General features: G+C 40.6%; 1 protein-coding gene across 2 annotated transcripts in view; it reads right to left on the bottom strand.

Moving 5' to 3' along the window:
* Positions 1–451: 451 nt before the first annotated feature.
* Herc3 (HECT and RLD domain containing E3 ubiquitin protein ligase 3) overlaps positions 452–13,824 on the bottom strand; it is a 91,050-nt gene continuing 77,677 nt past the window's right edge. For both annotated transcript variants that reach the window (XM_021164472.2, XM_029478409.1), the window contains 3 exons: positions 4,317–4,500; positions 4,028–4,130; positions 452–2,165 (listed from right to left, as the gene is read on the bottom strand). In XM_021164472.2, coding sequence (XP_021020131.1) covers positions 1,957–2,165; positions 4,028–4,130; positions 4,317–4,500 — 496 coding nt within the window. In that variant the 3' untranslated portion in view covers positions 452–1,956. The remainder of the gene's footprint in view (positions 2,166–4,027; positions 4,131–4,316; positions 4,501–13,824) is intronic.

The raw sequence follows: 13,824 nt of genomic DNA, 5'->3' as shown, positions 1-13,824 counted from the left end.
CTGCTTCTGTCCTTCCCATTCTAATGCCTCTAAAATCACATCATCCACATTCTTCGAATTCATGTCTTACCTCTCCACTATGAACCCCTGAACCCATCCTGTGGAGCCACTCAAATACATCTTACTCCCAGCTCTGGGTTCCGAAGTCCTCCTTCCAGTTCTGCTCTATTGGTGATTACTCTCTTCCTTCTGATTCTCCTTCTGAACTCTCCTAGATGCATACCCATGTCTTTCCCCATGTTTGAACCTTTGCTGACTCCTCTCCAGCTCTAGGAAATGCTTTTTGAACATTAATAACCTTCGCCATTCCCATTCTTTCCCATTGCACTCCTATCCATTTGTAGAGCATTGGGCTCTCTCACCCTTTCGCAGGAATCATTTGATTCTGTGGCTATATGGCTTAATGCTCCCATGGAAAGCAGAGTGTCCATCCCACAATTACAATACAAACTTTTTTAAGTTAAAACACCAAATTTATTGGATAATATTGAACTATATGCAGACACATAGAAAATAAACATTTCATATAATTGTGTATCTTTTTTAAATGTTATATTTATAAGGACAAAAAAACCTACCAATTTAGCAATTGGAGTAACTTTTCAAAACAAAAACAGGAAAAGCAAAAATCTACATTCCTTCATCAAGACTCGGTGCTGCATCACAATCTATAAGTACTTCATTTTAGATAAATAAATACTTTCTCTATCTACTACAGATTTAAAATTAGAATTACATGAACTCTTTGACCATGTAGAATTTTCTTATACAGTGATGAGCAGTTAAACATGTCACTTTTGAGACACACGTATTTGACTTAACATAATCCCCCTGCTGAAATTTCACTGTAAATGCACACTTCACATGTGATAAAACAAAAACTCTATTATAAAGAGTATCTTCATATTTTCACAGTTAGAGACAGAGGTTTAAAAAAAAAACTTACAAAATTTAAAATAAAAAAGACAGCATGCATCCACTACCAGAAGGAAGAGGGGAACGAAGTCAAGCAGCAAAGACAAGGAAGAGTAGGAGAGCAAGAGGAAAGGAGGAGAGGGGAGCACAAGAAGAAAGGGAAGGAAGAGAGCAGGAGCTAGAAAGTAATAAAGAAGGGGAAACCTTTATTAATTGTACTGTTCTTAGGCAATATGGAAACAAGAAAATGCAACTTGCATTTCAAAAGTATGATAAAGAAGGTCTACCAATTCACTGTAAATCCACGGGTCATGGCTAACAAGACACATGCAGCCCACCTGCAACCTGAGGCTCTTGTGTATGTGTGTTTCAGGAGGCCCAGGCAGTAGGCACTCATGACCTATTTCCTTAAAGCAGGACATGTTCATAAAGGTTCCCATAAAGACTCAAGAGCTATGACAAGGCTCAGCTTCTTGGTCTTGGGAGTTCCATCTGTGGGCTGGGCCGGGCTGCAACAAGCCATGCATTTCCAGTGCTGAGGAGAAGGAAATGTTCTGCATGGCGGGCAAGAAGGGACATATCCATCAAGTCACCCCTGTAGGGGACTGAGAGGTCAGGAAGAGAGCAGCAAAGCATGGTGAAGAAACATCAGGACTAAGAGACATCTGGGAAACGAAAGCTGAAAACCTACTGCCATTAAATCCAGCAGATTGCAACACATTCACAGATGAAGGAACAACAACAGGTACCTCGGTTTGAAACAAAACAAAACAAAACAAAACAAAACAAAACAAAACAAAACAAAATCAAGTCCACTTCCCATACCAAAGCCAATTTTTTTGGCTCATCCCCAACCATGATTTTTCAAAAAGACTATTCACTATTGAACCCCAGAAACGCCTTGACTAGGGTTTAGGATTCAAAAGTCTCAAACCACTTAAACAATAAAAAAATAGAAATCACTTCCCATGGTATTTTATTCAGCCTCAATGTGGCCACAGAAGAAGGAAGGGATGGATGTCTTAGGTAAGCTGGGGTGCCTCAGGCCAAGCTAAAACCCTCATAGTTGTCGAGGGCCTGGGTCAGCCGAGCCTTCATGATCTCTTTGCTGCTATACTTAGGGAGGTCAAGAAGGTTGTAGCAGGTATGGGCCACGGGTAAGTATTCCTCCCCAGTGGCTGTGGACTGGATGATGATCTGCAGACTGGCCATGCCATAGATGGGAATCCGGTCACTGCCTGTTAGGAACACTGAGAAGAAGAAAATGGCATCAATGGTATGCAGTCCTCTAAGCAACAGAGAAAGGCACAACATGCAGTGGTTTCCATGGGAACTACAATGCTCTTTAGGTACCAACACGTATGCACTAGACATGCCCTAGAGCCTCTATAGAATGCATGTCCTCATAGACCTTCACAAAATCAAAGAGAAAAGATATTACGGTCACAGAAAGGCAGCCAGCAAAGAACCCACGTCCTTGTGACCTCAAGACCTTCCCTTTTCTCAGGTGTCTGAAAACTGTTTCCTCTTAGGGATCTACAGGCTCATTTCCCTCCTTTCAAATACCAGAGGACTTGACCTACATGATCTTTAGGCAGTTCACTATTGAGATACATTGTTACTTAATTATTGTTAAATAATTAGATTTCCCTGCATAGCATAGACAGAAGCAGCTGTACAGTGCTTTTTGTTGCTGTTTCTGTTTTGTTTTGTTTTTTCTTTCTCACTGTTAAACTGCCAGAAATTACTAGAATGAACTCATTATCCATTTCTGTCCTTTATTTTATTTTAATTATTTATTTGAGGGTGTGTGAGGGAATTGGGGGTTGCACCCAGGGTCTTTTGGGTGCTGGGCAAGCAGTCTGCCACTCTACTCTCTGCTAGCCCTCATCAGTCACTTCGAATAAACTGCCATTGCCTAAGGTATATAAACACACCACCATTCTTGACAACCTTCCAGAATTAGTAACACAGCAACAATAACAGACAACAAATTCCTTAAATCCAATCCTTAAATCTCTAACTAGAGATGCCTTTTTCTAGGGAAACTCCCAAGACCAGAAGGAAGGCTTCACCTGAAAGTAAGAGCTTTTCACGTTGATTTGGCAGTCCAACCAACCCTTCATCAGTTCCCAGGACCTTGCTTCTCAACAGCTTATGTTCATGAGCAGAGGGGTTCTAGAGTGAGATACTGGTTTTTGTTTTGTTTTGTTTTGTTTTTTATCCTTGTTCCACATGAGCAGGGGAATTAGTCAATATCAATGTCTGCTCACTCTTAGAAAGCAAAGAAGTTGCTCTTTTTCTTTCACACAGATAAAAATTCTATTCTATTCACAGCTAATTTATGGGCCCGATTACAGAAGGTCCAACCATTTCTAAAAGGCTGGACTTGATCATGGGAACTAACTTCATTTTACTCTCTAAAGCCCTAGTCAAATGTCATCCAGTCAGTTCCAAAGGACTGTATACTATATGATTCTATTTGCATAAAACGTCTCCCACAGACAAACTCAAGGTTGGGTTAGGTGAAGAGAAGAAATGGCGGCGAGTGGTTGCTGATGTGTATGGCGTTTCTTTCTGGAAGGCGAACATACTCCAAACCCTGTACACACTACAACCTCCCCGGTTTCCACTATGAACAGGTAAAGTGCACGTTAAGAGAAGCATATCACAACAAAGCGTTCGTAAGTCAGATCTTCCTCACTTTCATCTAGAATCTTTCCAGATCAATCTTTTCAGATTTTTTTTTTGGGGGGGTAAGGTATCACTATGTTGCTCAGACTGATCTTAAACTCTTGGGCCCAAGCAATCCTCCTGTCTCAACCTCTCAAGTAGCTGGGACTATAAGCATGAAGTACTGTTTTCGGCTAAAGTGACTATTATTCTTAAAGAAAGTGAAGATTGGTGAAATGACTCTTATTTTTATCTTCTTGTTTCACATGTGTAGTAAAAGTCTCTGATGCATTTTAATTAATATAATATAAATATATTGAAGCTTAGTTTTCTTTCCTATCTTTAGCCACTTAGAAGTTAACCTTTACCTGGGAATCACATTACCCTACACAACATCACACTAAAATACAACCAATCCACCTATGTGATAAATACTTACAAAGAAACTTCTTCTTCTTCTCTAATGGGAACTCATGGAATGTCTCCCAGAATAGTTTCACAGTGGGATGTGTGCTTGAATAATCACCCCTGTAGACAGCACTCTGTCCAAAAGAGGGAAGGAAATTAATCTTATAGAAAGATTACAGCACACACCGGATATGACTTGCATTTTTGACAGAAGTCACTAGGAGGCAGGAGACCTCTAGCAACTACTCAAGCACAACGCATGTGAAGACCAGGTCCTCTGCACACCCGCCCAACTGCACACGTGGTCTCCCAGAGCTTACCTCTTCCAGCTCTTCCCAGTCATAGTTGCTGTTCCCCACCATCATGGCCCTCAGTTCTGCAGGCTGGAAGAGCTCAAGGACTTTGCCACCACACACCTTTAGGAAGCCACTGGAGAAGGCTGTGTACCACTCATGAACCGAAATTTGGAAGACGTAATTCACATAAGCGTCCACGAATTCTTGCCTTCAAGAGGAACAGAAAAAATGAGCGGATGTGGCCATCGAAGCACACAGGCTTTATGGAGCTGCCTTTCTATGCTTGGGTTGAAAGTGATGGACACAGCCTTTCGTCAGGCATCCTGCATCCTGCAGTATTAGGGACTCTCTTCCCCATCTTCTAACCCTAGAATTCTACTATGTGCCTAAAGTAATGATCTACAGCAGGGGAGGCAAGTGTATAAAACTGAACTACTGATTTTACCTGAGCTACTCCAGATGTTATCTCTTTAAGGTCTTCTTTAGAGTTTAAGGGGAAAAAAAACCCTTTTAAAAATGCCCAAGGTTATAGTTGCAGGCTAATTGCCCTGTCTTCAGAAACTAAAGCTACTTGTTACTTATATCCTTGTGTATTTCTTTATTTTTAATGTATGCATGTGTACATGTACGTGAATGTAGAAGACACATTCCTGGTATCATTTCTCAGATGTCATCCACCTTGATTTTGGAGACAGAGTTTTCATCACTACCTGGGACTCACTGAGTAGAACAGGTTGGCTGACAAGCAAGCCCTGTGGAGCCACCTCCTTGTACCTCCCCAGCACTGGAGTTACAAGTGTGTCCTACCATGCTTTGTGTTTTTACCTGGATTCTGGGAATCAAACTCAGAATGTCAGTGAAGGGACTCTAGCCAGACCAGGCCTGGCAAGCATGGCTCTGGCAAGCCTTGTCCTTCTCCCCCATTTCCTCTGCATTACTAAAAACTATTAGATGACAGTTTTTAAAGCTAGTCACCAAGGTATATTCCCTTACTTGGCCACTTCCTCTTCTTGAGGATGACTAGCAAGGCCCAGCTATCAAATTATTAAAGTCTAGCAATCAAAAGCCCTCTTTGGTTCACCCAATTAACATGCCCAATCAAAATATACCATTGCTTCCTCGTCCATTCTAACACAAACCACTTCTTTTCTCCTCTTAAAAGTAATGCTTGCTTATTGATTCTTGACCTTAGTGCCTGAGCCACTGGAAACAGGCTCAGGAAACTGTCTCCTGTACTGACAAGTTCAAGGCTATTTCGCATTTTCTGTTCTATTAGATTTAGTGTATCTGCTTTTACATTGAAGTCTTTAATCCATTTGTATTTGAGTTCTATGCAGAGTGATAAATATGGATCTTCTACATGCAGACATCCAGTAGACCAACACCATTTGTCGACCATTATATGGTTTTGGCTTCTTTGTCAGAAATCAAGTGTCCATAGGTGTATGGTTTTATTTCTGAACCTTAAATTTGATCACATTGATTAAATTGTCTGTTTCTATACTAATACATGCAGTCTTCATTACTAAATACTTGCAGTTTTTATTACTATTGCTCTGTAGTACAGCTTGAAGTCAGAGATAGTGATACCTTCAGAAGTTCTTTTATTGTTCAGGATAATTTTATCAATCCTGTGTCTTTTATTTTTCCATATGAAGTAGAGAATTTTTCTTTCAAGATCTGTAAAGAATTGTGATGGAATTTGCATGGGGATTACATTGACTCTATAGATTGCTTTTGGTAAGATGGCCATTTTCATTATGTTAATCCAACTGATCCATGAACATGGGAGATCTTTCCATCTTCTGATATCTTTTGCCTCTAGTGTTGGGATCACAAGTTTGTCCCACCACACCTGGCTTCATCTGCCTTCTTATGAATCCTTTAAGTATTTCAGGAAACAACTGGTCAGGAAACAACTGTCTTAAAGGCTATTCTATCTCCCAGTAATTAGGCAAACGTAAATGCAAATAGCAGTGAATTACCATTTGCAGCCATCTGACTAGCATAAGCTTAAACCTGAGATGACATCATGGGGAAACTAGAACCTCACAGAGAGACAGGGGAGGATAAACCCGGGCATGACAGAAGCCATGCATACTTGCTGTGTAAATATATGAAGACCAGCCAAATGAGAAAAATGAAGACTATTTAATCAAATCACTTTATGACAAAAGAGTCAGCCACAGTTGCCTATGACTCAAAAGCAGCCAGAAGAATGGAAAGAGAACAACTCATAGCAGAAAATTGGACTATTTCAAAACACCCTGATGGAAGCCTCCAGCACATGGAAGCTATGGCTGGCTGAACAGATGCTGGAATCCTGAGCAAGTACTTAGATGTTTGCTCTCCCTCTCACTCCCTCCCTCTCCCACCCCCTTCTCCCAGTCCCCACCCTGCTAAACTGGTAGTTGGAGAAGATTGTTAACTGTTTAAAATCTTGACCATTTTGATCTGATTGTTATCAAAGTTACCAGGAGAAATAGAAAGTCTGACAGAATGGGCCAGCCTCTTGTGTGGCTTACTGTAGAGTTAGGTTTCCTCTGCAAGTTGCTAAACATTATGTATCAAAATTCTATCTTGTAGTGGGCAGACTAATGTCCATGTGTTTATGTGATTTTTCAAACAGGGGCATCAACTAAGAAGTGAGACAAAAATACTCAAGGGGAGAATTTGTCAATATCTGGAAAAGTTGAAAATAGAGATTTTTTTTTTCTTTCCTTCTGAGCTTTTTGATTCCTTTATGAGCATTCAAAGAGATCTGGAGACACTGGAAAAAAAGGACAAAGAAGGATGTCTGTGGCAGCACATGCCTATTAAAGAGAGAATTCAGAGGAACAAAACCCACGATCCACTAACATAAGAATGAGCAAGGATAACTGCACGACAGAAAGCAGCAAGTAGACTGGCTTCGGAGAATTAACTATATCTGCATTTCTCCAAATAAACGGAGTCTCAGGAATGTTCAGTGCAAACCAAACTTCTTTATGGGAAGTAAATCATATCAGCGTTCATGTAAATTGCTTTCTTTCCTTTGCCCTCAAAACAATGTAGCCAAGGAAAAGCAAGAGCTCCACTCACAACCCCGCCCCCTAGTAAGTTATTTATTCTGTCTTTCCCTGAGTCTTCTCATTTGGGAAGTAAGGAAACAGTTAATACCTACAAAGGTGCTTAGAGACCAAGAGTAGTCTAAGGCAATGTGTGAGCTACTGCTGTCATACTGTTTAGGGCTATTTACATATATGATCATATACACATATATCATATACTGTTTCGTCATTAAAAATAAAAGCAATAATGGAAAAATGTCTTTGTCTTGACGTACATGTTTCTTATAAAAGTTGAAAACCTCAAATAATACATCAAATAGGCAGGATTTTATGCAAAGGCTAGAGACTGGGATGGAGGCCAGGAGAGGGCTTGCCTAGAATGTGTGAGGTCTCAGGGCCCTATATTTAATCCTCCGTATGAAATGAGACATGAGGGAAGGAAAAAAGGGAGGGAGGAAGTTAAGAAGGGAGGGAGGGGTGGAGAGTAAACGTGACTAAGCATGATAGGATTGCAGAAGTATTTGGAGTTTTATTGGTATCAGTGACATCTTTCAAAATACCTAAATCAAATATATCTCTTAGGCTTCTAGAAGACAGCAGATTAGAAGTTTCCATCTTGAGACTCCATGAATCAGTAGGTCAAAAGCAAAGACTATATTCCAAAGGAAGAGCATTTGGGAATCAAAATCATGGTTAAAGAATGGCTAAAAAGCAGAGAAAGATAGATGGGGCCTATAATGAGAAGCAGCAGCTCAGGCCAGGTATGGAATGGAAGGGCCCTGCTGAAGCTGCATTTGGGGTAAACCAGAAGACCCTGGTGGTAAGAAACCAGTAGGCCTGACTTCAGGAGGAGTACCCACTTCCCTCAAGCCTAAAGTTCAGCTTTGATTTAGGTTAACAGATACTCCTCTGGGACAGGAGTGGAAACTCCCAGTCTCTACCTGCATGTCAGTGCTGCAGAATGGCACCGTTTTGACAGAGGGCAATAGAGGACCTGTAAACATGGAACAGTTCCAAGTGGGAGCCAAGGCTGTGGAGGGACAGCGTCTCACTGCCCTCGCCTCCAAGGTTAAAAGACTGAGGCAAAGACAGACTAAATAATTTGCCTAGGGTCGGGGCTGTCAGTGGTCTAGATCTTCCTTTTCAGTGGTAACATTGTTTCGGGGGCAAAGGAGGCAATTTACTGAAATGCTGACATGGTTTACTGCACACTAGAAGCTCGGTTTCTACTGAGCTGTTTATTTTGAGAATTGCAGATGTAGTTAGTTCTGTGGGGAGGGTCCTATTGCCTGAGGATTCCTGTGAAGACAGGGCTCTGAGGCTACTATCTCAGTCTGAACCCTGACTTACCGGTACCTACTCCTCGTCACAGGGTTTGAAAGAGCTAAGATGCACAGGCAGAGCTGGTTCCTTCTAGTGCATAACTCAGAGCTACATTTTTTCCTCCTCTTTTACTTCGCCCTGCTTCTTTCTTTCCTCCCTCCCTCCCTCCCAGCTTCTTTACTGTATTCTTCACTGTTATTCCTTTAACCATCATGAATTCTTAAACTTCATACTTTATCTGATACTATTTTCCCCTACAGTTCCTGTTGGTATGGTTCTTGGCTTTATTTGGTTTGACGGCATTTGTCTATGTAATTTATTTTGCTGGTATTCTAACAGCAGTTTGTTTTACTCTCTGGGTGACAGAGCCCTCAAAAGAAAGCTGGCCACCCAGAAGACCCTATCATAAAACCAGGAAGGACAGCATCCTAGCATGCACATAAGCTGTACCTAGAAACATGTATCAGTCAAAAATTCAATGCAGCACAATTTGTGCAAAAGTTAACAATTCTCGAAAAAAACTGAAATTCCTGAAATGGTCAAACTATCAAATAATTCAAAAGTGTAGGACTTTGTTTTGTTTTTTAAAGTGATCAATGACTTCAAAGATCACTCAAATAAACAGAAGAATGAACTAAAGAAGTCAATTCAAAATCTAGATGAGAAATTCAACAACTTGGGTAGAAATATTTAGCATAGGAATAGATTCTATGGCTAAGACAAAAACCACCAGAGATATCACATGCTATCGAAGATGTCAAGCAAAGTGAACACTCACCATTTCTGTGGGAGTGCAAACTTGTACATCCTCTTTGGAAAACAATTTGGCGATATCTCAGAAAACTGGGAATAGTTCTACCTCAAGACTCAGCTATACCACTCCTGAGTGGTATACCACCCAAAAGAGACTCCATCATCCCACAAAAACTTGCTCAACTCTGTTCATAGCAGATTTATTCATAATAGCCCCAAACTGGAAACAACCTAGATGTCCCTCAGCCGTAGAATGGATAAAGAAAATGTGGTATACATTCCATCTATACAATGGAATGCTATTCAGCTATTAAAAAGAAGGACATCATGAATTTTGGAGGCAAATGGACGGAACTTGAGAATCAAGTCATTCTGAGTTGAGGTAACACAGTCCCCAAAGGACATGTATGGTATGTTTTCATTTACAAGTGAATATTAGCCATAAAATATAGGATGCTCATGCTATACTCTACAGACTCAATGAAGCTAAACAAGATGCTTGCTTAGCTTTTTGAATAAGCAAGGATGCTTGAATCTCACTTAGAATGGAGAATGAAATAGCCATAAGAGGCAGATAGAGGAGGGAACTGGGAGTGAGAGGGGATGGAAAGGAGAATGGGGGAGGGTTGAGGATCAGGTGAGGGGAAGGAAGGACAGGAGAGATATCTAGATGGCTATAAGAATGAGTGGAAATCTGCAACTGACAGAGATGGGGGTCCCATCTTATCCCAGGACAAGACAGAGACCTGGGATAAGGGAGGCACCCAAGAATCAATGGAGGTGACATTAGCTGTGACTCACAGCATTGTGGATATGGAACCTAAAGAGGCCAGCTACTGTAGCCAGGCAGCACAGCACCCACCCTCAAAACTTTCAACCCAAAATTTATCCTGTCTATAAAAAACTGCAGAAATGGGGGATGGAGCAGAGACTGAGGGAATGGCCAACCAATAACCAGCCCAACTTGAGACCCATCACATGGGCAAGCACCAATGCCTAACACTATTAATGATAGATACTCTGTTATGCTTACAGACAGGAGTCTAGCATAGCTGTCCTATGAGAGGTTCCACCTAGCAGCTGACTCAGACAGATGTGGAGGCCCACAGTCAACCAGTGGATGAAGCTTGGAGACTCCTATGGAAGAATAGGAGGGCGGGTTCTGGACCCTGAAGGGGATAGGAACTCCACAGGAAGACAAACAGAGTCAATTTAACTGGACCCTTAGGGCTCTCAGAAGCTGAACTACCAACTGAAGAATATACATGGATTGGACCTAGGCCTCAATGCACATATGTAGCAGATGTGCAGCCTGGTCTTCATGTGGATCCTGAACAACTGGAATGGGGGCTATTCCAAAAGCTGCTCTCTGTACATGGGATATGTAATTCTAGCTGGGCTGCCTTGTCTGGCTTCAGTGGGAGAGGAAGCACATAGCTTTGCAGAGACATGAAGTGTCAGATTTGGGGGATAATCAGGGAGGCCCCACCTGCTTAGAGGAGAAGGGGACAGGGAGAGGGAAGGATTGTGGGAGGGGGTGACCAGGAGGGAGGGCAGTGAGTGGAATGTAAAGTGAATAAGTAAAAATAAATAAATAAATAAATAAATAAATAAATAATTCAAAAATGGGAGACAAAATAAAAATTAGAAAGATATATTGATTCTAGTGAAAAGAGCAGAGGAAAAGAGAGGAAAGAAAAGGCAGAAAGGAGAAAAAGGAGGCGAGGGAAAGGGACAGAGAGAGGGAAGGAGAGAAAAGGAGGGGGAGGAAGAGAGGGAAGGAGAGAGAGAGAGAGAGGGAGAGAGAGAGAGAGCTCAAGGGAGAGGGAGAGAGGGAGAAAGGGAGGGAGAGGGAGAAAGATTTGAGAGGAAGAGGTTGAGGGAGAGAAAGAGAACCAAAAACATCAGCAGAGAAACACCAGAGTTAAAGTGGACCACTGAACAAGTGGATTTAACATTGGCATCCACAGAATAGTGCATCCAACAGCTGTGGAATATGCATTCTTTTTAGCAACCCGCAGAACTTTTTCTAAAATAGAATACATTTTAGGTCCTAAAGCAAGTCAATAAGTACAGAAGAAACTTGAAATTTTTCTTGTATCTCATCAGAAAATAGAAGAAACTTGGGAATGAACAGTAAGAAAAACTACAGAAATTAAGCCAGTTCATGGAGACTGAAGAATGGGGTTATAAAATAAATCAGCAAGAAAATTAATAAATTCTTAAGTTCAAATGAAAGTTAAAATACAACTTACCACAACCTTAGAGACACAGCAATACTAGCTCTAAGTAGGAACTTTAGAGCCACAAGTGCCTGCATTAAGCTTAAGAGATCTCAAATAAATGACCTAACACTGCAGAGAAACAAGACGAACAAGACGAGTCCAAAAGTAGCACACAGAGAGAGAAACGGTAAAGATTGAGGCTTTACTTGATCAATGATATGAAAACAAAAAACAACAGAAGAGAACCCAGTGTGTGCATAACAGGGGGAAATTGAAAGCATTTATCCAATAATCAGGCATGGAAAAGGGGTGTCCATGCTCCCAGTCTTTATTCAATATAGTCTGAAATTACAGCCAGAGCGCAAGGCAAGGAGACAAATGAAAGGACTATAAATAAAAAGGGACAGACACAAAGCACCCCTATTTTCAGATAATAAGATTCTATCCTTAATATATCATAGACGTCACAATAAGGCTGAGATCTGATAAATACTTTCATCAGAGCAGCAATATACCAAGTCAATGTACAAAAGTCAGCAGCTTTTCTATCTACCAATAACAGACTTACAGAGAAATAAATCCAGCAGAAATGAAATTGTCCAAGAAATGCCTGTGCTGCCATATTTATTGTGCTGCTAACCAAAAAAAGCCACGATATAGAACCAACCTTTGCCTGTAATTACTTTCCTTTCCTATTGCTGTGATAAAATTTCCTGATGAAAGCAACTTAAGGGTCAAAGGGCTTGTTTGGTTCACAATTCCAAATGCATGAAAGTAAAGGCATGAGAGAACTCTGTCTCGAGAGACAAGACAAGAGAATAGAATTATTAAGACAGTGTATAGATCAATGTATCATATGCATTGTAGGGGAAAGGCCCCATGGGTATTTTAGGGGAATAAAGTTACTATTCAATATCTTGATTACCACAGAGTTTACACTGACCCATTTGTTTGTAGAAATACTTCCCAAATGCTAGGTTTTACTAACAGCCTAGTCTAAGTTTTAGGATCTTGTGAGTGAAAAAGTAAAAGTCCTAAAAGAGGTCCAGCAAGGTAGCTCAGCAGATAAACCATTTGCTCCTAAGCCTGAAGACCTAAGTGAGATTCCCAGAAGCACATAGTCGGAATGATAGAACGGAGAGACATTCATATTGTGGAATGTGCAACCACTCCATCAACAAATAAAAACAAAAATGTAATGAAAAAAAGAACAAGGCAGGAGGGGGGGAAGTAAAACAAAACTAAAGGACTCAGAAGTACATTAAAAATGTATTTTGTATATATTCACTTTCTTTCATCAGAGGGACAAAGATATTTGCTTTTAATACAGTAATTTTACTTAAAAAATATTCAGTGCTTACTCCGTGTCAGCACTAAATGGTTTACATACAATTAAGTTAATATACGTAAGAACCAAAAGATAGAAATTTCTTATGGAATTCATATGCGTAAAACTCTGGCAAGACCCACCACAGAGAAAGACAGATCTAAACAGGTAATGAAGGTATCCTCTAGAAACCACTTAAAAGTTGTGCCCTGCTCTTTATTCTAGAAGCTCTAAGGAGGCAGGAAGGACCTGCAGTTCACATAGTTTGAAGCTAGACTGGACCAGCTAAATAAATAGATAAATAAATAAACAAAACAAATAACTCTCTAATTCTGGCTGATATGGTTAAAAAAAAAATAAAAGATCACTGCATTATTAGAAAACAAGACTTTGATGTTTATGGTCTTTTCCAAAGCTCTCACATACAAATTACAAGCAGATTCAAACAACAGATGGTTAACTGTGAAGTGTTTGGTGACAAATGACTGTAGAAGCATCTGTGGGTCCCTAAGGAAATGTAGGATCAAACACACGCATTTCAAGATGTATTAAAATGACCTCTTTTCCCCAGCCTTTATGGGCATGTTTAATCTGCTAACTGGAAGCAGTGCGCCTCCCCCCCAAAACTGAATTGGGCCCTACACATCTATACATGACAGCATCTTTTCACAATGTCACAAGGTTGAACACTTCTAGGGCTTTGCTTTTCTTCTGTTCACCCTCACTTTATTTCTTTTCATAAGCAACTGTGTGGACCCTACTAGAGTGCTCACAGTGCAGAAATTTGTCACACAAACACTTACAGAATCAATTCCAAGGTCCCTCCCGTCACAATTTGCCACTAGGATATAGGT

The sequence above is a fragment of the Mus caroli genome, chromosome 6, assembly GCF_900094665.2.
Source record: "Mus caroli chromosome 6, CAROLI_EIJ_v1.1, whole genome shotgun sequence".
NCBI classification, from domain to species: Eukaryota; Metazoa; Chordata; class Mammalia; order Rodentia; family Muridae; genus Mus; species Mus caroli.
The sequence above is the reverse complement of the archived record's forward strand: the minus strand, read 5'-3'. Positions and strand labels throughout refer to the sequence as shown.